This window comes from Falco naumanni, chromosome 9 (assembly GCF_017639655.2).
Source record: "Falco naumanni isolate bFalNau1 chromosome 9, bFalNau1.pat, whole genome shotgun sequence".
In the NCBI taxonomy this organism is placed as follows: Eukaryota; Metazoa; Chordata; class Aves; order Falconiformes; family Falconidae; genus Falco; species Falco naumanni.
This window is the reverse complement of record NC_054062.1, coordinates 26,916,295-26,941,858: the sequence shown is the minus strand read 5'-3', so window position 1 is coordinate 26,941,858 and position 25,564 is coordinate 26,916,295. Positions and strand designations below refer to the sequence as shown.

Here is a 25,564-nt window from a genome sequence, read left to right as displayed (position 1 = left end):
AAGAAATGGATATAAATAAAATACAGAACTTGTAACAGGTGCAAAATTTGAGATTGAACATGACTGTGGTCTTTGTATAGTTTCAAAGACACAGTTAAAACTTGAGTAACAGTTGTACTGTGGTCAGCATAACATCAAGTGTATTCAAAAGACAGATGAAATGTGAGTTGAAAATGAGGAGCAATTCAGATCCTAGTATATACAGGTGTAAACTTAAAGTGAGTATGTTGCAACACCCACAAGTGTGTCCACAGGAGCAATTCAGATCCTAGTATATACAGGTGTAAACTTAAAGTGAGTATGTTGCAACACCCACAAGTGTGTCCACAGAAGTAATTTGGGTTCAGTTGCATAAAAGCTTCAAGCAAACCCCAAATTTTAAGGCAACTGATACAAATTGAAAGCAAGCATCAAAATCTGCTGAGCTGGTAACTGTTTGCTGCCATTCATCTGGTTACTTTAAGCTGATTAGTGTTTATAGCTATTCATGTGGCTCAGATCTGCGTACCAGCATTTGACTTAAATACATGCAGCCTGTAATGGCAAAAAAATCTTGAAAAGCACTTTGGAGTTTGTGCTTTGGGGGTCATATTTTTATTAGCTAGTTACATTCTCGCATTAAAGCAACCCTCAGGAGTTTCTGTTAATTGGTTTTCAAATATGCTCCTTTAATTGTTCAAACATTGAACTTAGATTTGACTACAGTGGCTAATTTTTAATTAAGTAAGTTTACTAAAATAACTTCAAAAGATTAAAATAGGCAGAATCATATGTAACTTAATCCCACTCTGTAGTACTCTGTTTGCAGGTGGAGCCTGGCATCCCCAGAGAGCCGTGCTGGTTCCAAGGGGCTGCCTGCCTGGAAATCATTACAAAAACGGGGCCTCAAAGAATATAATATAATTCTAGTTCAAAGTGCTATAGTTTTAAAATTCAGCATCTGGTTTAGCTGATACTTTTCTTGTACAAGTGAAGTAATTTCGGTGAGGAGGAAGAATGTTTAATATTTCCTAGTCATTGAATAGGGACGCTGCTCTCAGTTCAGCTCTGTATTCTTGCCACCTGTAATTTTTGAGCCAGTGGAAGAATTCCAGGTGCCACAGTAATATATTGTATTTGTTCCTGCTGTCTTTGCTTTATTGGGTCTTTCTCTGTTGCTTCTGTTTTGTGAAAGTAGTATGACAATTTTCTTTTAATGATATTTTTGTTAGGCTATTAGCTCTGCAATAAACACAACATCTAGTTTGTGGATGAATTTCTTTGCTACTTGCCATCGGTATCCAGTGCTCACTGTAATGACAGCATAGCAAGTAGATACAGCACATGTACTTCAGGGCAGCATCTGAACATGACTTTAGGAATTAAGCTGCTTCTCAAAAAAACTACAGGAAGTATAGAATTCTTTATGTTTCTATTACTTTTTTTCCTATGGTCAAAAGCAATTCATTGGTAAAAAGTGGTTTGTAGTGTTTTAGGAATCTTGGATGAAAGAATGGAACATGGTATTATTATAAAGCACTTGCACTTTGAGAACTTAAAAGTTGCGCAGAAAAGCAGTCACACAAGGGAATGTTTAATATTATGTCTTGCAGTTTACTTCTTAAGAAAAAGTCATTCTATCAATAGTCTAGCTTAAGTGAAATTTTCTTTTCTGGCTATTGTAGTAATATAGCACCACTTAAGCAGGAAGGTATTGGTCTTGTTCCTTGACATGCTGCCTCCCAGAAGTATTGAATAGTTGATCTACTCTTGATTTTATAGGAGTTGTCTGGTACTACAATTTAGTTGGTAGGGAAATAATTGTGGGTTAATCATGCAAGCCCATTTGAAGTTGATGGGAATGTTGTATTTGCAGTGCCCATTGAAGTAACAGTGAAGATGGAGATACAAGTTTAAGTCCTTGGTTTGAAGGCTTAATGACTGATTTTGACCTTTTGAAAATTGTAGGTTTCTCCTGTACTGAAATTTGACTACCAAGCTGAAGGTAGTCTATGGAGGAGGCAGAAGTAGGGAATGATAATAAAATGAGGTGGAGGTGTACGACTTCACAAGACATCAATTGAAATCTCATAAGATTTCACAGAAGCTGCGTAATTTGATGAATCACATTGGAAAGATGAGTCATCTAACAACAGTAAAGTTCTGTGACTTAATGATGTGGTGTAGGAATAACAAGGAGATATCAGATGACAAGGAAATTGTATAACATTTAAAAAAAACAACTTGAGAAGTTTATAGGATATATGCATCTTATGATAAGCAACTAGTATCTTAATGAGATAGAATATTTTAGCTGAAAGTGACAGATATTCCTTAGCAGCGGTGAAATCAGGAGTGTCAGAGAACTCTTTGCTTTCCTACATACTTATATTTGTCAATCCAATAGAATTGCATACAAGTGAAATTCAGTTAAGAACAGTTTAGTTAATGATTTTCATCTGTGAAAAGTAGTACCTATTCTCACTTCATAAATTTTATACAGTATCTTAAGTTCAGTAACGACTAACGAGGCTCGTGCAGTAAGTTACTTGGCAGTATGTCAAGCAACGTTTCACCGCAGGAAGGCTGAGTTTCGTTGGTACTGTGTATTTCTAACAGGCCCCATTCTAGAACCCTTCCTGTGAAACAGGGTTGGAATTCAGTGGCTGTTCCATGCAGGAATACACCACGTGATTGGCTCAGAACATAGCGCTCTGACCTCCTGTTTCTGGGATTTGCTTTTTTTTTTTTTTTTGTGTGTGGTGGTGGTGGTTGGTTGGTTGGTTGGGTTTTTTGTGTTGGTGTTTTTTGTTTGTTTTTTAACATGCAGCCGAGTGGTTCCACTCTGCCTTCCCAAATATCCAAGTCTGAATGTCTCACCTTTTCACTTTGGATTTAAAAAACCTGAGTAACCAGAGTTTGTAATTTCAGAATCATACTTAGTTTCTTAGCATATCAAAATCGTGCCATTAAAGAAACATGTATCACAGCATGTCTGTTAAACTAATAGAAGTTTAAATATGTGAGACAGTCTGTTCCTGTTTGTCATGACAATTCTGCAGTGTGTTTTTAGGGTAATATTGTAAATGGTGTCACCCTTTCTTGCTTGAGTATACAAACCTAGTGGTTTATTAGTAAAATTTTGTTTATGACAGTCACAGAGTTACAACGTTCATAATATAACCACCAGTTCAGACACATGCAGTACTTCCATGATGCCTAAAAGTATACTTGAGGTAGCAGTATGTGCATCATTTAATTTAATTTTTCTCATAATTGTATAAGGGGATGGTGTTTCATTAGTAGAGTTACTTTTTAATTACCGTCAGTATGAAACTTAAAACATTCAGTTACGTGATCTATAATTCCATAATGTTGCTTAGTCTTTGTTTTTTGTTGTTGTGCTTGTTTTAACAGCAATTTCTTTCAGGATCTGAACTATGCTTTTAGGCCATTTCTATGAGTTTTGCGCAGAACTGAATTTCTTGCTATCAGTTTTGCTCAGTATTTTCTAACATAATATTAAAATATTAGCAGGGTTTAAGTAAAAATAGTAAGTGACATTTCTTCTGTTTTCATCAAGGTTTCAGAAAGAGACAAACAACAAAATGAATAATCCAGCTATTAAGAGAATAACAAATGAAATTATCAAATCGCCTGAGGATAAACGAGAGTATCGTGGACTGGAATTGGCAAATGGCATTAAAGCTCTTCTCATTAGTGACCCCACCACAGATAAGTCTTCAGCAGCACTAGATGTGCACATAGGTATTTAATGCATGTTGTGTTCATTATGTCATTAATAAAAATGCTTTAAGTTTTGGTATCTTAATTGCAGCTAAACTGACAGGAGTGGTATCCAGTTGTCAGCCTGGCCTTTTGTTGTAATTTAGAGTTTATTGAATTCTTTGACACATCAAACTGAAAATTAATAGAGCTAATTAAATGCTCTTATTGTACTCTGTGTTTACTCAAGTGTAGCTCAGTCAGTAGAAAGTCTTCTTTTAACCATTAAGTTTCATGTTACGAAAGATCTTTTGTAAGCACGAAAGGGGCGGGTGTGAGTGCAATTATTTCAGACAGCTCCATCTGTCATGTCAAACTTTTTTTTTTTTTTTTTTTTCATTTGTGATCCCCATGTTAAGTTGTTGATGTGTAGAGGTGAGAAAATGCTGTAGTGCTGGAGGAGTTGGAGAGGCACTCTCTTAACTCTAATAATGCTTAAATGTGCAAACAGAAATACTGGAAATGGAAGGGGCAGGCAGGCAGTTACTTTGACTCTTTGGAATAATAGAAGTCTTTTATTGTATCTGAGGTATTTCTCAAGCTTGTGTAGTTTCTTGGTTGCTTCAAAAGTATGATGCACACACACATTACCTAAGCATCCTTACTCATTACCTAAGCATCCAGCTCTTGCTGCTGTTGGTGTTAGGGCAGAAGTAGTAGAGAAACTTAAATTTCTGGCTTTTTTGATTATGGAGATGGCTGTCACAAATCATCTAGTTCAGAGGATCTCAAATGTGGTTGTATTAGGTACTTTGACAGTAATAGCCAACTGCAGTATCCAGTTCCTGCACATGTACGGGAGGAGATGTATCCATTGACTTAATCTCTACTCTCCCATTGCACATGGTTGCACACTCTGGAGCAGGACTGTCAAGACTCAGACTTCTGCATTTCTGGCTTCCCTTTTTGCACATCATTATTGTCTTTTAATCTGTCTGCCTTCACACCTACTAACTGGTCACCAATAGCTGCCTGTGTTCAGGTAATTAGAGGTTATCACTTGTCCTGTAAACCACAGGATAAATACATCCTTAATTGTGGTTGGCAATTGCTGCCTTTTAACACAGTGCAGTTAATAAAGTCAAGGTATACAAGTCAGAACGTTGTGATCTGCCAGGTCTTTACAGATTATGAGTCACGGGCTTCAATTGAAAAAATATCTATCTAAGGCAATGCAGGCTGATCTGGAGAGGCAATTTGAGACACTAATTGGTTCAGTTACTAATTCTGATTCTTTTATTTTTTTTAAGGTTAGGTTTAGTTGACTGTAACTGCACAAGTGTCATTTTACATCGACAGAATTGATGTAATTGCCTGAGGCAACATACTGTAATATAAAGCACTTTAAAAGACTTAACATTTTAGTATTACTTTTTAAGAATGGTTACATGAAATTTTTCCTCCTGCAGGATCTTTGTCTGATCCCCCCAACATTGCTGGGCTTAGTCATTTTTGTGAGCATATGCTGTTCTTGGGCACCAAGAAATACCCAAAAGAGAATGAGTATAGTCAATTTCTTAGTGAGCATGCTGGGAGCTCAAATGCCTTTACAAGCGGAGAACATACCAACTATTACTTCGATGTGTCACATGAACATCTAGAAGGTGCACTGGACAGGTAAGCATGGGGTGGTGGTGGTTTATATTTAATTTTTTTTATATAGGTGCTGTTTGAAATTGTGTAAAAGTTTCTTGGTAGTTTTATCAGGTTTTTTCAGCTAGCAGAGTCCTCCACTGAGGCAGAATTTTTGAAGTTCAAAGGTTGTGTTTACATTGAGTATTTTTGGAAATGTGGGGCACAGGGCACAGAATATGATCATGAACTTGTGTTGTGCAAATACTCTGTATAATCAAATACGATGCTTCCCATAGGATCCTTGTTTCATTGATAGCAAAAAAGGGATAAGTCTAGAAAGATATTAGTAATATATTAGTAAAAGGAACTCATGGAAATCTCTGACTTTTGTGGGAGGGGCCAGCAATTAAAAAGTGTGTCGTCAGTGGGTGTATTTGCCCTTTGTATTTTCCCTGAATGTCTTGACAAGACTGATTTCCAAGATTAAGAACCTCTTGCAGCTAAACTTGAAACCAGTAGAAATTATCAGTGTTATGAATTATGATCCAAGGTCCTTGATCCTTGTAGTACCTCATATGATGAATATGTTGTTGTCTGCATTTATGGATAAAGAAATTGAGAAGTAAAAGATAGTGAATCAGTGTCAAAACTTTTACAGAATTTTTAAGTTCTGTGTAAAAAATATTATATATTCAGCTGTTCTCAGGAGGTACCAAGCTTCTTACTTCTCTGTTACCATTTATATACAGTATTCTTGACTTGATTTAAATTTTTTCTGTTTAGATTTGCCCAGTTTTTCCTGTGCCCTTTGTTTGATGAAAGCTGCAAAGACAGGGAAGTGAATGCTGTTGATTCTGAGCATGAGAAGAATCTGATGAATGATGCCTGGAGGTTGTTTCAATTGGAGAAGGCTACTGGAAACCCCAACCATCCCTTCAGTAAATTTGGAACAGGTTTGTTAGAATATAATTATCTATCCATTGGAGTTCTGTGTAACATACATAGTATTATTGTTTATATAAAATTGTTAAAGACAGACTGAAAAAACTCCCTTTTTTTCATCTCCATATATGTCTATTATGGTGCTTTATCACATTCTCCACATGGTAAGAACAAACAGAGCGAGACAAAAACATAGGAAACAGAGTGATCCAAGACCTGCAGTACAGTGATGAAGCATCCTTTATGATTCTGATAATTACTGCAGTGAATACTGTTTTCTAATTACTGGATTTGTTATAATTTGGTACTGTTAAGTCTTTGTGCATAGCAGAGTGAATGAACTGTGTTTAAATTGTTAGCCACATGCTCCTTCTGCTAACTAGTATTGCATTAGAGCTAGATGACAAGGACTAGGTTGAATCAGAAAGAACAGCAAAATAATGTGAAAACTACTGACTAAGAATATAAAACCAAAGTCTTAAGCGTAGACTACAATGGTAGTAGATGGACAGTTAAAGTGGTCTTGGACAAATCCCAATCTTATGTCTGTAGGTATTTTTACAGGCTTTATTACTCACACGATGCTTGGTAACAGTTTAAAACAAACACCCCAAAACCTCAATTTAAAAAGCATTAAAGATACCATAGTTACGGTCAAAACCACATGTTTGATGTTTTGGCAGAAGTTTAAATGTGCTTTTTTTCATAGAAGTTACTTTATACATGAATTTATTTTGAAACTATCAAAGTAACAGGGCTATTAATTCATGAACTGCACTGTTTAATCCTTGAGCATGAAGGTGTTTTGTGGCTGGGTTAGTTTGCTGGATGAATAGTTGATGCAAATATTGGGTACAGTAGGATGATGGGAGGGCAGATAATGGGCTTTGGGGATGTGTTTCTTCCTGTGTCTCAAAAAAGAGAATATTTTTGCACCTGTTGATGGAGGGTGTTGTTGAGGGGCTGGTAGCCAACTGCTACAAGAGTATGTGTTGCTCTGTTCATCAATAAAGAGACGCTGCCTGAAACAGAGAAGCAGTAACTGCATTCCTCAGACAGATAAATATGAAAATAAATACTACATATTTACAGGCAGGCAAGCATCCAAAGTACATTCTGTAATCTCTGCTACTGAAGAGCTTACTTAATTTTTACATAGCACTCAGAAAACTTAAGTGGAAGTTGCAGAAATAGTTTTCTACAATTTAAGAAGGTTTTATACCTGACTCAAGTGAAATGGTTTCATGGAGAGAATACCTGAAATGTGCTCAAATTCAGTAGCAGTAGTCATACTCACCTCTTAGATTAGGCTCTGATTCTGAAATTAAATTATAGCACATAGCCTTCCTGTAGATCTGACTTTGCAGAATTAGAGCCCAACTTTGATGGTTTAAATTTACCCAAAGAGATGACAACTGTGATGTGGTTTTCGTGACAGTTGCAGTTGGCATCCTTCTTATTGTTTCCTTTTGACCAGCTGAGATGATGTTAGTCTAGCAGAATACAGGAATCCATTTGATGCTTCAGGTCCACTTATTGCCGTGCAGCCTGTTTTGCCAGCAAACCTTCCGTTACTTGTCTGTCCAGAGACAAACGCACCTTAATCTTGCAGTTTTCTTGTTAGGATGTGTATTTTGTCGCAGATATCTTTCACCCGTCTACCTGAACTAATGCCTATAATTGCAATTCTTCTCCGTTAGTACCCTCAACAGTGTCAAGTCCTTTCCCAGACATTTTTGCACTTTCTAGTGTCCATTTTCGTACATCTGCAAGGTGTCTCCTGACTGTTGCCCCTTAATGAATGCCAATACTGTAACAGCATAGTTACTGAGCTAAAGCATTGTCTTTATTTTATGTTAACCTATGTGTTGATTCTGTGGGAGTAAACACTGTAGGGTATCTAAAACTTCTGCATTTCATTGGTCTATGGATGGTGAGGAATATACACAAAATATTTTAAACATAATACCCTAATTATTCTTTTTAGGTGTCATTAAGAATCCTTGCTTTTACTAACATGCACATTTTGAAAGTTAAAGCAGTATATTTCTTCAGGTGGCCTCTCTATGATGATTTGTTAATTGTTGCAGTTGTAATTGGGTTTGTGTCTAACCACCGAACATCTAGACAATATAGTTGTGTTATATTATTTATGTAGCTAATTTTGCTTCATTGATTTGTATTAACTTATATCTGTGATTGTAGGGTTTGTGCACTGGACATATATGCATAGCAGGCATGCTCTCCCAGTCTCTTCTCTCTTTCTTGCTGTTTTTTCTGTAAGCACACAAGTTAATATTTCTGTTATGTTTTCCTTGCCTTATTCTTCCTCCTCACGCCTTGCTTTCATCTGTACCTGTCTAGTTGTCACTTAAGGGAGTTACTGATCTTAATTAGTTTGCCATTCTGGTTGGTAGATTCTGTTGACTATTTTGTGTGTCTGTGTAGTAATGGGAAGTGGAGTTGATTGAAATCCAGTGTGCTCTTTGTAGACTAATTTTTCCGTTGTTTCATGTTCTTACCTTCACTAAACATGAGTTCTGCTTTGACTATAAATGTGGAGTATGTCTGTAGAGTAAATGTTTGACAGCTTGATGCAAAGATTGCACTAATTAATAGGAGGATAACTTAACAGATAAAGTTTGGTATTTTCTGCTTATGCGCTTATTCAGGGAGAGTTGTACTTGTCTTCCTCTATAGGAACTTGTCTGCTGCTCGGCTGTTTGTGAAGCAGAAGCTGAACAGTTGCAGTTTACAAATTGTGTTTGTAAATCAGTAATTGTTTATTTCATTTCATATACTAGGCTATAATTTGTGGCCACAAATAATTGCACACGGTGATTCCTGTGACAAGAGTCATAGGAGTTTATATGGGAGTAAAACCTACTCCAAATGTGCCAAAGAAAAAAACTTTTCTTCTTCTGAATTAGAGCTTGGGCTTACTTGCATTGCTTTGAAATAACCCATTCAAATTTAAAAAAAATAATTTGGAAAAGTAAAACATCCTTGGTTCTTCAGGAATGTGCAGATTGAGGGTGGAAGTATTTGTTGTCTCTGATAAGTTGAGACAGTATTGATTCAGTTTACTTACTGTGCATAGTAATTATTTTAAAAATTACTATCCATCTGGAGAAAAGCAGATTTATTAATATTTTTATTTTTAATTTGTAAATTCATAAACAAGTATTTTTAACTTATGTTACAGGGAACAAATTCACCCTGGAAACTAGGCCAACCAAAGAAGGAATAGATGTAAGACAAGAGCTATTGAAGTTCCATTCTACTTACTATTCATCAAATTTAATGGCTATTTGTGTCTTAGGAAGAGGTGAGTTTTGTTCTGTTGGTTGAGTAAGACTTTACATGTATTTATGCTTGAAGAAAATGAAGTGTATGCAAGTGTCTGAAAGTCTACGGAAGGGAGAAGAGTAAAACTTGTACAGAGTGACCAAACAATTTCATGTTTAGTGAAGTCTCCAAAGCAGATAAATGTGTATTTTGCTGATGTGGGTAAAAAATAGGGCTCTTTAATAGAAATACATGTAGTTCACAAAATGTTATTATACAGTGCCCCATCTTGGTTTGCATTGGTTGTTTTTCCTGCACAGTTCTCTCAGTGTAGTGTAGGAGCATGCATATGTTGGCCAGGAAAGATTCTGCTTTTTACATTTAACCGGGATTGTTCTGACTAACAAGGTGACCACTCTTTGAAATCTTTCCAGGATTAAGATTGTACTTTGAGACATCCAAGAAATGCCCAGTTTTTTCTTCAATGCCCACCCTTAAAAGGTGTGTGCTAAAAAACGTGATGAACCTTTCTTAACTTATTCTCGCTTTCAGAAGTGTTTCAGAATGCCTTTCTTTAAGCAGGTAGCTAATTTGAAGGCTGTATTTCAACAGAAATGGCATTAGGTCAGTTTAGGTGAATTCATGCACAACATTAAATTCTTTTCACAAATGGTCTTCCGCTCGTTTTTGGAGAGTACTGGAGTCATGAACTGGAATGATTGTAAAAGTGGAAGTACTTAAACAGGTTACAGATGTGCGTGAAATTTTGGGGCACTGAGGATAGATCACCCTGGCTCACATAGTACATGAAGTACTGGAGGTGAGCTGAGGCTGAGGAAAATCCAGGTTTTGGCAAAGTTGCTTTCACTCTGGAAAATTTGCAGGTGTAGTTCCATATCCCTTAAGCTTTTTATGGAATGTTTATTTTTGTAAATGTTCAATATCTAATGTTTATTTTCTTTAGGTCCAGCTTAGATTAACGAGTAAAATTTGAAGATGTTTTTCCCGGTTACAAGATTTATTTTAATCATGGTTGAAGCGTTCCTTTAATAAGCATAGTGCTTATAGCACATTATAGTTCAAAACTTAAGTAATAATAAAGTTTTCCTTTCTGAAATTAATAATCATCATACCATTAACACTACTTTTCTGTGTAATTCAAATTACACAGAATACACCAAATCCAAATTCACCAGAATCTTCAGAAAATGATCACGCTTCTTCTAATGTTTTTGTATTCTAGAATCCTTGGATGAACTGACTTGCTTAGTGGTAAAGTTATTTTCAGAAGTAGAGAATAAAAATGTCCCTATACCAGAGTTTCCTGAGCATCCCTTCCAGGAAGAACACCTCCGGGTATGTAGAGATACATCTTCCATCAGAGTGTCTCTCTTAAATGGTATTTTTTATGTTTCAGTAATACATTGTGCACTTCACTACTTTTGTATCGGTGTCCCTGTTAAGTTCCATATTTCTTTCTTAATTTTCTACTCACCTTTCCGTGCTGAGTATAGTATAGTTTTATATAGTTCATAGTAAAGGCTGTACCTTTGGTTGCAGCTGTAAGCAACTGAGAGATAATTAATCCTCTTTTTGTTTGCATCATGAATGGCTAAAGTACATACAATGCCCTAAGTACATACCTTTTACTTTCAAGATTTTGTTGATATGTTTGTAATCAAATGTGTGTGTGTGAAGGGAACATAGTATGTGCTCCTGAGATGAATAAAATAATGAGTTATCTTTTGTTTATGGATCTCCTTGTTTATTTTCCTCCTCAGCAACTTTACAAAGTGGTACCCATTAAGGACATTAGAAATCTTTATGTCACATTTCCTATACCAGACCTTCAGAAGTACTATAAGTCAAACCCTGGCCATTATCTTGGTCATCTGATTGGGCATGAAGGCCCAGGGAGTCTTTTATCAGAGCTTAAAGCCAAAGGTAAGTCCTTTGAAGGTAAAGAATTAAAAAGTCGTTTATTACACAACTTTTTAAAGCTTAGCTACATTTCACTTAAAATTGACCTCTTTCTGCCCCTAACTGTTTGAGTAACTTGAGTTGTAAGTCATTTTGCACAAAAAATTGTGTCTGTGGTGGGTAAAAGTAATAAACAACAGCTTCAGCAGTCAGCATGACTGTTATTTCCTGCGCTCCCCTTTATCTACTCGTGTTTAGAGAAGTACACGAACTTTGCCATAATTAACTTACTTCTATTCTGCCATGGGCTCAGAGACTGCTGTCAGGTGCCTTAATGTCTGGAAGACTGCAAGAGTGTATCTTTCACTATTTTGCTTTATATTACTGTCTTCCAAGCAGAAATAAATTGCCCAGTAATCAAATAGTCTTGAGTTTGTCATATCACTTTGAGCACAAAACCAGTTAAGTCTGACTTGTGTTATGTTTGATTTGTGCTGTTGCTATAGGCATTGAGGAGGGGAACATGTTAAGTACTCAAAATGTTAAAAAAAAAAAAAAAAATTTAATGTTGCTGAAGCATACAAAAAGTATTATAAATTGTTACAGATTTGTTTATGTAATATATTTGCTTTTTGATTTCATAGGGTGGGTAAATACTCTTGTTGGAGGACAGAAGGAAGGTGCTAGAGGTTTCATGTTTTTCATCATTAATGTGGACTTGACAGAGGAAGGACTTTGTAAGTGAAGCGCTATGTCTGCGTTCCATGTTATTCCTGATATGATGGGTTTGTGTTTGTATCCACAGAGACTAGTTGTGTTTTTAGCTTGAAAGCCAATGTATTTTAATTAACTGGTTATTCTTCTGTGTTCAGATCCTCTCAGTATGCCAACACATTTCATCTAACATAACAAACCAACTTATTTGAGGTTATACTAAAGTATTTCATTGAATGTTTTAAAGTTCTTCAAAAGAAAGCTGTTAATACCTTTATGTGCTATTTATTCATACTATTTAGACCTGAGTTAAATTATATTATAAATCAATATCTTAACACAAGATGTGTTCAGTGCTGTTCTCAGAATTAGCTGGGGACTTGAACGCTTCTCTTAAATTCATGACTGAGAAAAATATGTTTAACTTTGCCAGTGGGATTGCATATGTACTTAAACATCTTGGTGTATCAGGCTGTAACTAAAAATAAAACCTTAATATTTGTGTTCATCAGAATTTTTTCTTTGTGCAGAACTGAGTGAATTATTAAGCAAGTATTTTTTCTTTCCAGTGCATGTTGAAGATATTATTTTGCACATGTTTCAATACATTCAAAAACTACGTACAGAAGGACCTCAGGAATGGGTTTTCCAAGAGTGCAAGGTACAACAGTTGGTGCTTGAAATATGTAGTGGTAGTATTTTTCGCAAATGTTTGGATTATAAGTAGAAACAGATTCTTTGGCTGTGGAAATAGCCTTTAATAATCACATAGTAGTGAAGTTTATTAATTTTAAAGTACAACATGACACAAATGACAAGTACATTCAGGATATATTGTCTTGATGTAGATGTGAAGTGCTCTTACAGAGCTGTGAGTTGACATTTTATGATGGTATAATGGAGGTGGAGGAAGAAGTACCTTACTCTGTCTGCAAGCGTTTTGCATAACCTTCCTTAGTCTTCACTCAAGGTGGAGGTGGGGAAGCATTTACTGTGAGGGGCAACATAGAATTGGAAATTGAAATGGCTGTTACTCTACCCCTCTTCTTTCATGTGTCAAATTATATAGTTGAGATTGTAAAGGCAGTAGGACATTTAATCTGCTGATTGTTCTTTCACCTTTCTGAGAGGTGAACCACAATTCCATGGAGTACTTTTGCTGTACACTTCAGTCTTTGCTGAACCATTCACACTTCTTATCAAGTGTGTATGATTCTGTGTGCATAGAGCAAAAATGTAAAGTATCCTGTTAGAATTAAATAATTCTCAATGACAGTGTGAAATAACCAGTTTTATTAGATATATGTAGGCTCATTGGTTCGCTACAAATACTTGGGTAAAGATTTCATGTTCCATCTTAGCTTTGTTTGGTGAAAACTGTTGATTCTCTAAGAGCAGAAATTCCGCAGATGCATTTTGACAACTGCAAAGGAAATCTCTCTTTACCCTCTGCTAAAAGTCATGATGGCATCATGACTGTTTCGTTGTCCTTGTAAGCAAATTTAAGATTCGAAAGAGGTAGTTCCATCCTCCCATCTTGTCCCTGTGTCTTTTCCTTGCTTCTCTTGTATCAGCCCCAGCACTCCTGAGGCTGTGAGGTGAGTTGGAAGAGCTGGTGAACTAGTTTCAAAAGAATCTTCTTTTGAGTTTATTTTAAGCTGAATTGTTGAATTAACTAGACTGCATGGCTTAACAAAAGGATGAGCTGTTATTTTCATTGTCTTTGTAGTCTTAGACCTCTTTAATTCACCCTTGCCATTGTATTCCAAGAATGGTGTGTTCTATTTCTGTGGCTAAGACAGCATAAACACACACACTTTTTCTGTCTCTAAAGTTACCTTTTAGCTGGCTGAACAAAAGGAACAAAAAAGAAGGAAAGGCTTTGGTTCAGTGATGTACAATTAACACTGCAGTGGAACACTATACATTGCTTGTATCAAAGTTGGTGTGTTTTCACATTATCAGGAAATCAAAATATATGAGCTATGGGACAGGTTTACTACAAGCAGGGCTTAGAAGACTTGTGTAACACTTCACATTGGAAGACTATCTGAAATTGCTTGTGAGTTTGTATAACTTGATGATTACTGAAAACTTCTGTTAGGTACCTGTCTAACTAATATAAAATGGATACAACAAAACTCCTTCTTTATGTTATAAAAAGGAATTGAGTAGCCAATAATTATTCTTAAAATAGTCTCTATTACATGCTTTTCAACTCTTCCTACATTGTTTCCTAGGATCTAAATGCTGTGGCATTCAGATTTAAAGACAAAGAACGACCACGAGGTTATACATCAAAGCTTGGAGGAATGTTGCATGTAAGTGTTTTTGTTTAGTTGGTTGTGTGTGTGTTTTTTTTTTTCTTGTTTGTTATACATTATAGTAATCATTTAACAGTATGTTTGATTATTCTCTTAATAAATACAGGTATTTGCAAGGGTCTTTTGCACTTCTTGAGCTTAAGAAGCTAATACCATGCTGCACAGATCTTAGTTTTGGCGGTCAATGTCACACTTAATTCACTCTACCGTTTTACACTTCTATACTTGGTAGAACTGGTTTTACACTAACTGGAGTTGCTATTTGATCTGCTTCAGTGTTTCCTAAGACATATGTACCTTGTCATTCTGTGTCTACCTGATAGCTAAATGTTCACTAGGGGGATACTAGAAAAATAATATTTTATTGTAAACACAAGCACTATGTTTCTAAGTGTTTCTATAGTTAACAATGTGGAAATACTGCAATAAGCAAAAATGTCTGCATTAAGATGGCAAATTAGAAATGTTTGACTCTACTAATGTGATTACGTATTGGCATGGAAAGCATCATCATGCAGCTTATACTTAGTCTATATACTTCTTGCAAAATTCAGTTCCCTCATTTTGCATTAAAGGAAGATTCAGGCAGGTTTTTTTTGTCTAGTGAAATTCACACAACTTTTATACATTGCAGCCATTCTCCATTGCACAGCTAATGTCTACATCTACTCAGAGGCATCGTTCATTTCTTTGCAGGAGTTCCTGTGAATGCTCCTACACCTTAAATTTGTAAAGTTCAAAATAATGAATCTTTAGTTTTAGAATTGTCTTACTGATTACTAAAAAGCATTAGACTTAACTGAAACCATTTAAATGGAAGGTGCTCCTATTAGGGATGCTATCTATTGCTTCTGTTGTGTCAAATGCATAAAATCTATTTACCAAATGGACTTCTGACTTCTGAAACAGTCTTTCAGTGATCTGTATTTGTTGGATCATTCCCAATTACAATTGCTGTCTCCAAAAATTAGATGAGGAAGTTGCAAGTAGTGTTCCAAAGAGCAGGGTATTGATTCACAACCCTTTTTTTTTTCCCCACTGCATTTCTTTTGCCGTGCTTTGCAGTATGTGTGGTAGTTCTGATTCTGCTGCTAGTTGATGACAAAATACTAGAAAAATACTTTTTCTAGTTCTTTTTATTGCCTCTGAGTCATACTAAGCTTGTGCTTTGAATTAACCAAGCTAGAATGTTGTTTGGTGATTTCATGTGCTTACGAATACTAACTTTTTCATAACTTGGAGAAGAACCTGTGTATAAGTTAGCGTGAGTAAATGTAATGTCATGAGTTGTTACGTATTTACCAAAAGGGTTTAAGAAACCCATTTACTCAACAAAACAGAAGTTCATCTTTAAAGCACATTTGTGCTGGTCTAAGGAGTCACCTCTAAGGTCTTGCTGTGAAATTATATTTCATATTTGTCATGTTTAGGCTTGATGTTTTCCAGGTAGTTGTTCCCTGGTTTACAGTGCCCCTTCTCTTTTGTTTTGTTTTGTCTCTTAATTTTCCTATTTGTAAAACTTCATTTTAATCTGATTGTTGTATCTACATTGTTTTAGTCTGCTTTATTTTAGTTACATTATGCTCTGACTTTGCTGGAAAGTAGTCACAGAATCACAGAAGTGTGTTTGGGGTTGGACTGGACCTCTGAAGGTCATCTTGTCCAACCCGCCTCTCAAGCAATACAAAAATAACAAAGTAACCAAGTAAATTTAATGTTCAGTTCCAGCTGGTGGGCAGACTGTGGCCTGTGTTTGTAAAGGAAATAGCGTGTAGACTTTTGGTCACAAAATCTATATTGCATTGGTGATTTCAGATAGAAGTGCATAGATTACTTAATATTTCCCCTTTAGGTTGCTTAGTCTGCTTAGCCATTTATGAAGAATGTAGTTAAACGAGTATTCTGCAGTGTACAAGGAATCTTTTGACAAGTTCTTTCAAATTCTGGATTTTTAGCATTCACATTTGAACTTTTTCTAACACAGGTTTGGTTTATTGCCCTTGGTCTCCACCCCTCAGGACCTTTCTCTTTTCCGAAATCTTTGTGTGAGTTACTCTGTAACTACTCCACTGTAGTCTTTTGTATAATGTATGTAATTCAGAAAGCCATTTTATAATAGTTCTGGTCAAAGAATGTATACCAATATGGCAAACTGCAAGTGCTCAGTGCTTAGGTCACCTGGTAGTTTCCCCTTGGTAAACAGATGTTTATCAATAAAGTTTTCCTGTCAACCACACTAATAATTTTCAAAGGAATTTTCACTGTTTTTTCCTTCTTAAATTGTGACGTACCTTAAGAGATTTTCAGTTTGATCCTAATTTAAAAACGTTAGCATTAAAACTCTGTAAATTTGTATTACACTTTTAGAAAATTGACATATACTTTCCTTTAAATTACTGTAAATAAAAATAGGATTCTTAAAAAAATAGGAATCTTAGGATCCTAAAAAACTTAGTGGTGGGGGTTTTTTTGGTTGGTGGTTGGGGTTTTGTTGTTACTGTTTTGGGATAGTTTTGTTTATGTTTTGTTTTTCCCAAATACACTCTAGTGAGTACTTAAGAGTTCTTTTATCTTTAAACATATCCTCCAGGGGTCAGCATTTACCATGTTATTTTTACTGTAGTTACTTCAAAACTATTTAAAGATGGGTGACTTTCAATATTGAGACAAAATATTTCAAGAGAAAAGAATGGTAATACAGAGTATATAAAATTACCAAATATAGGAGAAATGTGATTACATAGAGTACTACTCCATCCTGGTTAGTTTTAAGAGAGAGGTTCTAAAACTTCTATGCACTTCAAATTTGAAATTGCCAAGGCAATACAGATTTAGTGGCCAAAAGTATACACTTCTATTTCCTTTTCAAAACAGTAGTTTTCTCATGCTTGTTTAATTCATTTACGTGTTTCTGGGCTTTGTTTTTTAGTATTATCCTATAGAAGAAGTATTGGCTGCTGAATATTTGCTTGAAGAATTCAGGCCTGATTTAATAGAGATGGTACTGGATAAACTGAGACCAGAAAATGTTCGGTAAGTTAAACTGCAGTGACTTGCATTTTAACCCACACATTATAAGAAAGCAGATGAACTAATGGAAACACAAATTCTTAGGTGACTCTTACAGCTCCAAAGTAAATGTTACTGAAAAAGAGCTAGTTGTTCTCTGTGTTGAATGTCTCTGCTCACCATTGAAAATAAGCACTCTTAAGTGCATGCAACTCTTCCTGTTCAGACAGAAACATCCTTTTGGTCCTCTCTATACAGGATGTCTTCCTCAGGCAGAAATAGTTTTAGGAAGTTACTTATTCGGAATAGCTCAACTGTTACTGAGAAAAAGCCTAGTAAAATTATCCTGCCTGTCTAAATTCTTGGGACACTTTATATGGAATGCTCTAATATTCATGATTTGGAGCTAGGTCTGGAAATCTGTTAAGAGGATGGCTTTTATCTGCTGTATATATTTTACTTTTCCTATGGAAAGCTTCATGCAGCTTAGCAGAACCTCTGAAAAATATCTATGTATGTGGGTAGAAATAGCTGTCTTTAGCTGCTAAAAATCTCTCAGACTTCCAGAGCATCTCTTTGATGTGAATGTGACCATAGTGTAGATGAGTTTTCTTTGCAGAGTGTGTTGCAGTACAAATTTCATGGCTCAGTAACTGGTCAGGCTGGATGTTGAAAGGAAAAGGGAATGCCTCTCTGTTGTGCTTTTGAGGATCTTCTGTTGACACCCAAGCAGAGTAGAAAAAGGAGGCTGAAAGAACAAATGTACCTAGTGTCTGAATACCTAAAGAACAGTAGTGTGACCAGAATGAGGGAAAGAATATTTTTCTGAGATGATGATTTACAAGTGAAGGAATCTGGAAGATGTACAGAAGAAAATGAGGGCAGGTGAAAAAAAAGGCATTATTAATGGTGAAGGAGGAAGGGCTGGGTAAATGGTTAGGAAAGGGAGGAAGAGCCTGGAACAGGACAGCTGGCAAAGGACATCATGGGCATAATTTAAGGGGAGATACTGGTAGCTGTGGGTAGCTGGTATCTCAGTCAGGGATGGATAGAGAGGCTGGCTAGTGGAACTGCTGGGGGTGTGGTTAAGTGCAGATTGGACAAAAAAAATGAGAAGGGGATAGGAATTTGGACTAGTAGGCAGAGCAGAGCTAAGAGAGCAAGTCTAAAAGAAAAGATTGTCAGGCTTAGCAAGGATATTCAACTGAGAGTCCTGAATTGTGGAAACAGGGCAAACGAGGCAAAGAGAAGAGGTCTGAGGCAAGGAGCCTGAGGTAGGTACAGTCTGTTTGCATGGCAAGATTTTCGTAGAGGGGGGCTATAGGGATGGCTTCTGTGAGAAGATGTCAGAAGCTTTCCCCATGTCCAATGGAGCCAGTGCCAGCCGGCTCCAGGATGGACCCACCACTGGCCAAGGCCCAGCTAATCAGCAGTGGTGGTAGTGCCTCTGTGGTAGCGTGTTGTGAAGGGAAAAAAAATTTACAAAATGTCTATGCCAGTGGGAGAGAGGATTAAGACTACGTGAGCGCAACAACTCTGCAGACACCCAGGCCAGTGAAGAAGGAGGGGCAGGAGGTGCTCCAGGCACTGGAGCAGAGATTCCCCTGCAGCCTGTGTTGAAGACCATGGTGAAGCAGGCTGTCTCCCTGCAGCCCGTGGAGGTTAACTGTCTCCTGTGGGAGGGACCCCATGCCGGAGCAGGGGAAGAGCGTGAGGAGGAAGGAGTGGCAGAAACAATGTGTGATGAACAGACCGTAACTCTTGTTCCCCGTTCCCCTGCGCTGCTTGGGGGAGGACATAAAGAAATTGGGAATTTAGTTAAGCCTGGGGAGAAGGGAGGGCTGGGGGAAGGGTGGCTTTTCTGATTGGAATGGTAATAAATGAAGCTAAATTCCCCAAGCTGAGTCTGTTTTGCCTGTGGTAATTGATGAGTGATCTCCCTGTCCTTATCTTGACCCACAACCCTTTTGTTACATATTTTCTCCCTGCTGTCTGGTTGAGGAAGGGAGTGATAGAGTGGTTTTGGTGGTCACCTGGCATTCAGCCAGGGTCAGACCACCACAGTAGGACAGCAGCAGGATTAATGGGACCAAACTTGCAGGAACTGAGCATAAAAGCAGAAAAGCTTGTGCAGACTAAGTGCTGTATAGTCTACAAAAGGGCAAAGAAACCAAAATTTACCAAGCATTGCTATTTTTTTTTTCCTTCCCCCATACAACTTCTGTTTCTGTTCTCAGAGAATAGAAATGTTCTGGAATTACATGATAAAATGCCAGTGCTATTATTGCTCTGCCTGACCTACCACTGTAGTTGGAATGTGTGTAATGAAAGTAACAGGAATCTTCAGAAAGGGAAAAGTAGAGATTCAAGGTTTAGACTGTTTATGTTGAATTCCTTCTTTGCTTTGTCACAAGCTTCTTAAATGGCATGAGACAAGCTCCTATAACAAACTTTTCACAGCAGGCCTGTAATTACTTACTCCTTTTCATGTTCTTGAGTATGCCTGAGATTTTAAGGCCTAACTAGAGGGATTGCTGAGCATCTGAATCCACAAACAACAGAAGTTTTGCTTTTAACCTTTGAGGTACCATACAATGTGAAGAATTGACGGGGGGAAGTCTTAAAGTGAGCATCTCAAATGAGTGGGTACTGTATAACTTCGTGTATCTCTACGTGCTTCTGCTTCTTATCTATGAAGATAATGTCTCTTGGGGTATTTTAAAATATGAAATTTGTTCCTGTAACACTGAGTGCTGTAGAAGAGACATTGTAGTAATTCTATTTATTTAGAGAAAGATGTGAATATTGGAAAGAGAAGTCAGCGTGGAGCAAAACATAAAATACTGAATAGCTGTATCTTAATTGTTCTGTGCACTGAACAGGGCTATTTTTCAGTAGAACAATATGAATTTGTGTGTGCATATATTGATATGTATGTATAATGTGGTACAGTCTTGATTACTAGAAGGGTGCATGGGCAACAGTTACACTATCACATTGGAGCCTGAATTTTCTTTTTTTTTGCTAATGTTTGCAATTTGGTTCTCTTAATATATGTTTTGTGTATATTGTAATAAATTGTAAAATCAGTGGTGTAAGGATACTATTGAAAATGTATGAAAAACACAGAAACAAGCTCTTGCTTGTGATTCTGTATATCAGTCCTACTGTATTTGAACACTTGTTTATCAGTGTTTTGGAAGCCAGGTATACTATAAAATAAATAATGGTGATTTTTGAGGGGGTCTGTTTCTGAATGTGTTCCACGCTGAAATTTCAGACAGTGTTGGATATAGAGGGACAGCAAGGCATGCATGCATATATTTCTAGTGTTTATATATTTCAGTCTTCTGAAATTACTGTGAATTATTTAAAAGTTTGGGCACATGCCTTCACTATGCTCATTTGTGTGACAAAAATCTGTCTTGTAGATTCATGTGGTTCTGGTGTTTCTAGGGTTATACCAGTAATCATAGAATGGAGCTGCCTATGTCAGTGGCAGTAGTTGCCATAGTAATTAATGCCCTTTAAAGAAGGGCCTATATCTTTGTGTGGGGGTGTGTGTCTGTGTGTAATGTGTGTGGGATACTGCAACTGAAGCTTGAATATTTTGAGAGATCATATTTTGAACAAACAATAGAGAAAATTACCAGGTTCTGTCTCCTGTTGTATTAAATACTTATATTTTGGATGTATTTGCATGTTGATCTACTGCCTACTTTCTTGGAAATTTGATACAAGAGCTTACCTTTAACCTGAAGAGTATTTTTAGTAATTAAAAGACAGAATATATAATTATTTTTTCTCTGAAGAAAGCTTAACCAAATTCCACATGAATTTTAACTTTTGTAACTGTTTTTAGAATTGCTTACAAGCAATAGGTAAACCATTTTTTTACACTGATCTAGTAAGCAAGATACAGGTGCTTAATCACATCTGGCATTTATTATCGCTTCACATAGCCTTACTATATGGGTCTTGACACTGCAAGAAAACAGTCAATATTATCTTAGGGAAGGATACCTTTCTGTAATGTAAACTGGGTCTTTGTTATTAGCCAGAGAACTTCCAAAGCATCTGCTTGCTTAAATTTTCAAAAATTGCTAGAGGAGCTTAATATATGTAAATACATTCATAGACTGTTTAAACCGATCAGAAGCTGCTGGATGCCACAGACCACTCATCATTTTTCTGTGTCACTCCTGTTGCTGGCTATGCCAGCCTTTTGACAGTTCCTTCCAGTTGACGGTACTTGAGCATAAAATAGCCATAATTAACCTTGTTCAAAAGTTATTTGGTGAGAAAGGAAATTGTAGAGAATACAGCTAGAGGGAGAAAATTCAAGTCTATAGAATGTGGTCAGAGGTGCAAGAATAGCAGCAACAATTTTTAGAATTTAGAATGTTATGTGATTATGCTTTTTTCAAATAGGTAATAAAGAGCCATTTCACAATGCTCTTTTAATTAATATAAGCGCATATTTGCACTTGCAGTTTCAAATCTGCATTCCTCTTTGTCCTTGGGTTAAAAAAAATAGGGGGGGCAGGCAAGAAATGAGCAAGAATCTTACGAGAGAGAGAAGAAAAAGTAAATCTAAAAGGATGGAATTTAGCTGTAACTTAACTGACATGTTAGTAACCAAAGAAAACAATTGCTTACTATTGTATGTATCTTTTATTTATAGTAATTTTGTAGAGTTACATCAGTCTTCTCACACTGGACAAAATGACTTGCTGGAGATGAGTATATTCTCTGCACTTGGTAATTGTGGATTAATTTCAATTAAAAAGGTTTTTTTTCAAGATGGAAAACTTCTAGAGCAAACACTAACTGAAGGTGATCAGCTTTAGTATTTGAAACAACTGGGAAGCACTGATCTTCGGATAATGGCGACAGTTTCATCTCAGCTTTTTAAATCAATTCAGCCTGTTCTGAATGCTCTGTATGTGACTTTTCAAGTAGCAAACTGTAGTACATTTAGAGTGGAGAGGCACAGTGGTGGGGCTGTTTTGGAAACTAAATTTGATAGAATAGTTATCCTTTTCTGTACAGGAAGGCCTCAAAAGTTTCCATAGTGGAAGAGGGATGGTGGCATGGTGACTGAATCAAGAAAGTTTGTGATCAGATAGGGATGGTCATTTAGTAACTTCCATGTATGTGGGTTTCCATGTAATCTCGGGCTTTAAATGTCTTGGGTCTCACCCTGCTTGCTTCTAGCTTGTTGTCAATGTGCTTTCTTTTTGGATGCTAGAAGAAATACGTTGTGTTTAGTCTTCCCTCAGGACTAAATACCATTGTCTCTTCAGTTTACATGGCTTAAGAAATACATTATAATGCTATGGTAATTTTAAGCTTTTGAATAAAAAAGGTAAATTTTGGGAGATAAAGGGACTTTCAAAATCAGAATATACTTGGGTTTATGGCCTCCTCGGTTTACTGTTGAAGAAATTTTATGTTCTTTTTGTTACAGAGATTTTAGTAGGGCTTAAAGACAGTAAATACAGGTAGGTTAGTTCTCTGAGGTTTCAGATGTGATGTCCACAGCTGTGCCTGCAGCTGTCCTGTTAAAGCTTAAATCTAAATATGTACGAACTAGAGAGTTAACAGAGACTGATTATGTGGAGTTCTAACAGCAGAATTCAGCAAAGCACTGGTATTCTAAAATGGATTGAATGAGGCCTGCGGGAGCACTATAATGATGTAGCAGCATGCATACTTTGGGTTAGAATTGTATGTGATCCAAGTAATAATAAATGTATTGCTTTTTATGTGTGGACTAAAACTGTGCTAGTGTTTGCTATTGCCATAACAGCTATACATTCACACCTTAGTTCTCTTTATGTTCAGACTATTTGTCTTCTCCAAAACTGTAAGTTATAAAAAGAAACCCAAAACATCAAACCAAATTTAAGATTGTGTTGTTGCTTTTATGTGCTTCTCTAGATTACGTGGTTTTTCAGTGTAGACTCAGAAGTTAGTTGTGCTTCTATGATAATACTGCAAGCTGATTTTTCTCAGATGTAGAAGTATAAGTCCTTTCAATTTTAGTGGGTATTAGATGTTTTTATTCGAGGTATCAGGTGTTTACACATCTGAGCTAATTAGACCTACCTATTTTTATGTGATGGAAACAAAACTATATTCCTTGTAGACACATTTTAGGCACTTACCTTTTGAAATTAAAAGTAGAATGAAATGAATTAGGGATTTTTTTATCTTTTACTTGACTAAGATACTTAAAAAGTATGGTAAAATATAACAAGGAATGCAATTTTATAGTATTTTTTTTATTTTAAATTGCTGGCAAGGTAGGATAACTTGGGGGTGGGGGGAGGGAACTTAGTTAAATATTACTAAAAGTGATTTCATGGTCTGTTACCAACAGTTTAAGAAAGCCACTGTCGATTTGCATTTTCAGTGGGCTCTCTTGAAAGAATGAGTTGAGATTATAGATACTAATAAAAGGGTCCCCTTGTGTTTTACTTTTTTTCTAATTATAGCTGTATCTATGTGCATGTAGTAAACTATCAATCCAGTAGCTAGTTTTCTTCTTTTGTCATTGCTTGAGCAAATTGTATATACTTACAAAGAACTGGACATGTGCTTTTAAGTCTATATATAGTGTTCTGGTTATCTGCTCTTTACTGATATTTACGCTCATGTTTACCTTTCTGTTCTCCCTTTTCATCCCAACTCTACCTGCTGCTTTTTTTTTCTTTTGGATTTTTTTTTGTTTGGTTTGGTTTTTTTCTTTGTATGCCTTGCGTAAATCGTGTCTTGCAATGGTTTACTTCCCATTGATATGAATTTTTCCTTTGTATTATGATTTTATTCATAATTTCCTTTTCATAACCCTAGTGGTATTCACCTACACGAAGAACTTTTCTTGGCGTATCTATATTGAGGTAGCTGCATTCACGGTTAGAAACTGCTGTTCAATGTCTTCTCTAAAAAGTTCAGCTTTTCAACTGTTATTTTCTTAACAAACTGTGTTTTTAAAAAGTATGGAAAAATATCCATACTCACAGATGGTGCCAAGTATCCATATGTGCTTCTATTTGACTGAACCATAACAGGAAGTTTTCATATTCTCCTCCCCCCTCCTGCCCCCGCACACTACTTGTTGCATTTAGTGGCTTAATTTCCCTAAGAGAGAAACCTTTTTAAGATGTAAGTATAATTTTTTATTTGTTCAAACTGCACTGAGTTTTGCCAGCCATCTGTGAAGATAAGACTTGGCATGTGTCACAATCTTAGCTGACAAATGTAATTTCCCCGTCATTTCCAATACAATTTTTTTCCCCTCATCATCTGCAGAATAAATGCTCTTATTAAAATTTAAGAAGCTAGTGACTCATCAGATTAAGCATCTAAAGAACATTTTCCCCTTGATAGTAGATGGAATTTTTCCTCTTTTGATATCTGAAGTGCAGTACTAGTACTCTCCTAGAGGGAAGAAAAATAAAATGAATGCCAAAATGAAATTTCTAAGGGCTAGTATTTCACATATACTGAGCAAACAGTTATTTCAATGCAGTGGGTGATGCTCATCTGTGATGATAAACATGTTACAAATACGGAATGTATGTGTTCATCTTTTAATTGCATTGTATCTGAGTAAAGAATTTGAAAATCACAATTTGCTTATTTCCCCATACAAACCATGGTGTTTGTAGAGACTTAGTTTTACTGAACCCTTGCAAATTACTTATGCTTCTGCAGAATGATTAGAATGCTGCACCCCAGCAGCATCTCTGTAGTTTCCCCTCTTTTCTAATTAGATTTGTGTGGAAGTGGCTTTGAACAGCCTGTATTGCCTCGCATGAGTTTTACTGATGGTTTTGGGGGAGGTTATAAAAATTCTAGGCTTTTGCTCTTTTTGTCTCAGTCATGTTATTTTATGCGTTTGGATAAGATACCTGTAATTTTTTCTGCTGTTTGACAATATAATCATTCGGAAGACAAAGTTTAAATTAGTTCCTAAAAAAAGCAACTGTTCCATTTTAAGTATAAATTCATTTTGCAAC

At 36.3% G+C, this 25,564-nt stretch overlaps 1 protein-coding gene across 3 annotated transcripts in view; it reads left to right on the top strand.

Annotated features, from left to right (window-relative positions):
* The window catches only part of IDE (insulin degrading enzyme), a 65,770-nt gene that overhangs the window by 5,738 nt on the left and 34,468 nt on the right, over positions 1-25,564 (top strand). For all 3 annotated transcript variants that reach the window (XM_040606847.1, XM_040606848.1, XM_040606849.1), the window contains exons 2-11: positions 3,563-3,747; positions 5,175-5,382; positions 6,124-6,293; positions 9,488-9,610; positions 10,814-10,926; positions 11,352-11,514; positions 12,135-12,227; positions 12,774-12,865; positions 14,445-14,525; positions 17,458-17,561. In XM_040606847.1, the coding sequence (XP_040462781.1) occupies positions 3,588-3,747; positions 5,175-5,382; positions 6,124-6,293; positions 9,488-9,610; positions 10,814-10,926; positions 11,352-11,514; positions 12,135-12,227; positions 12,774-12,865; positions 14,445-14,525; positions 17,458-17,561 (1,307 nt within the window). In that variant the 5' untranslated portion in view covers positions 3,563-3,587. The remainder of the gene's footprint in view (positions 1-3,562; positions 3,748-5,174; positions 5,383-6,123; positions 6,294-9,487; positions 9,611-10,813; positions 10,927-11,351; positions 11,515-12,134; positions 12,228-12,773; positions 12,866-14,444; positions 14,526-17,457; positions 17,562-25,564) is intronic.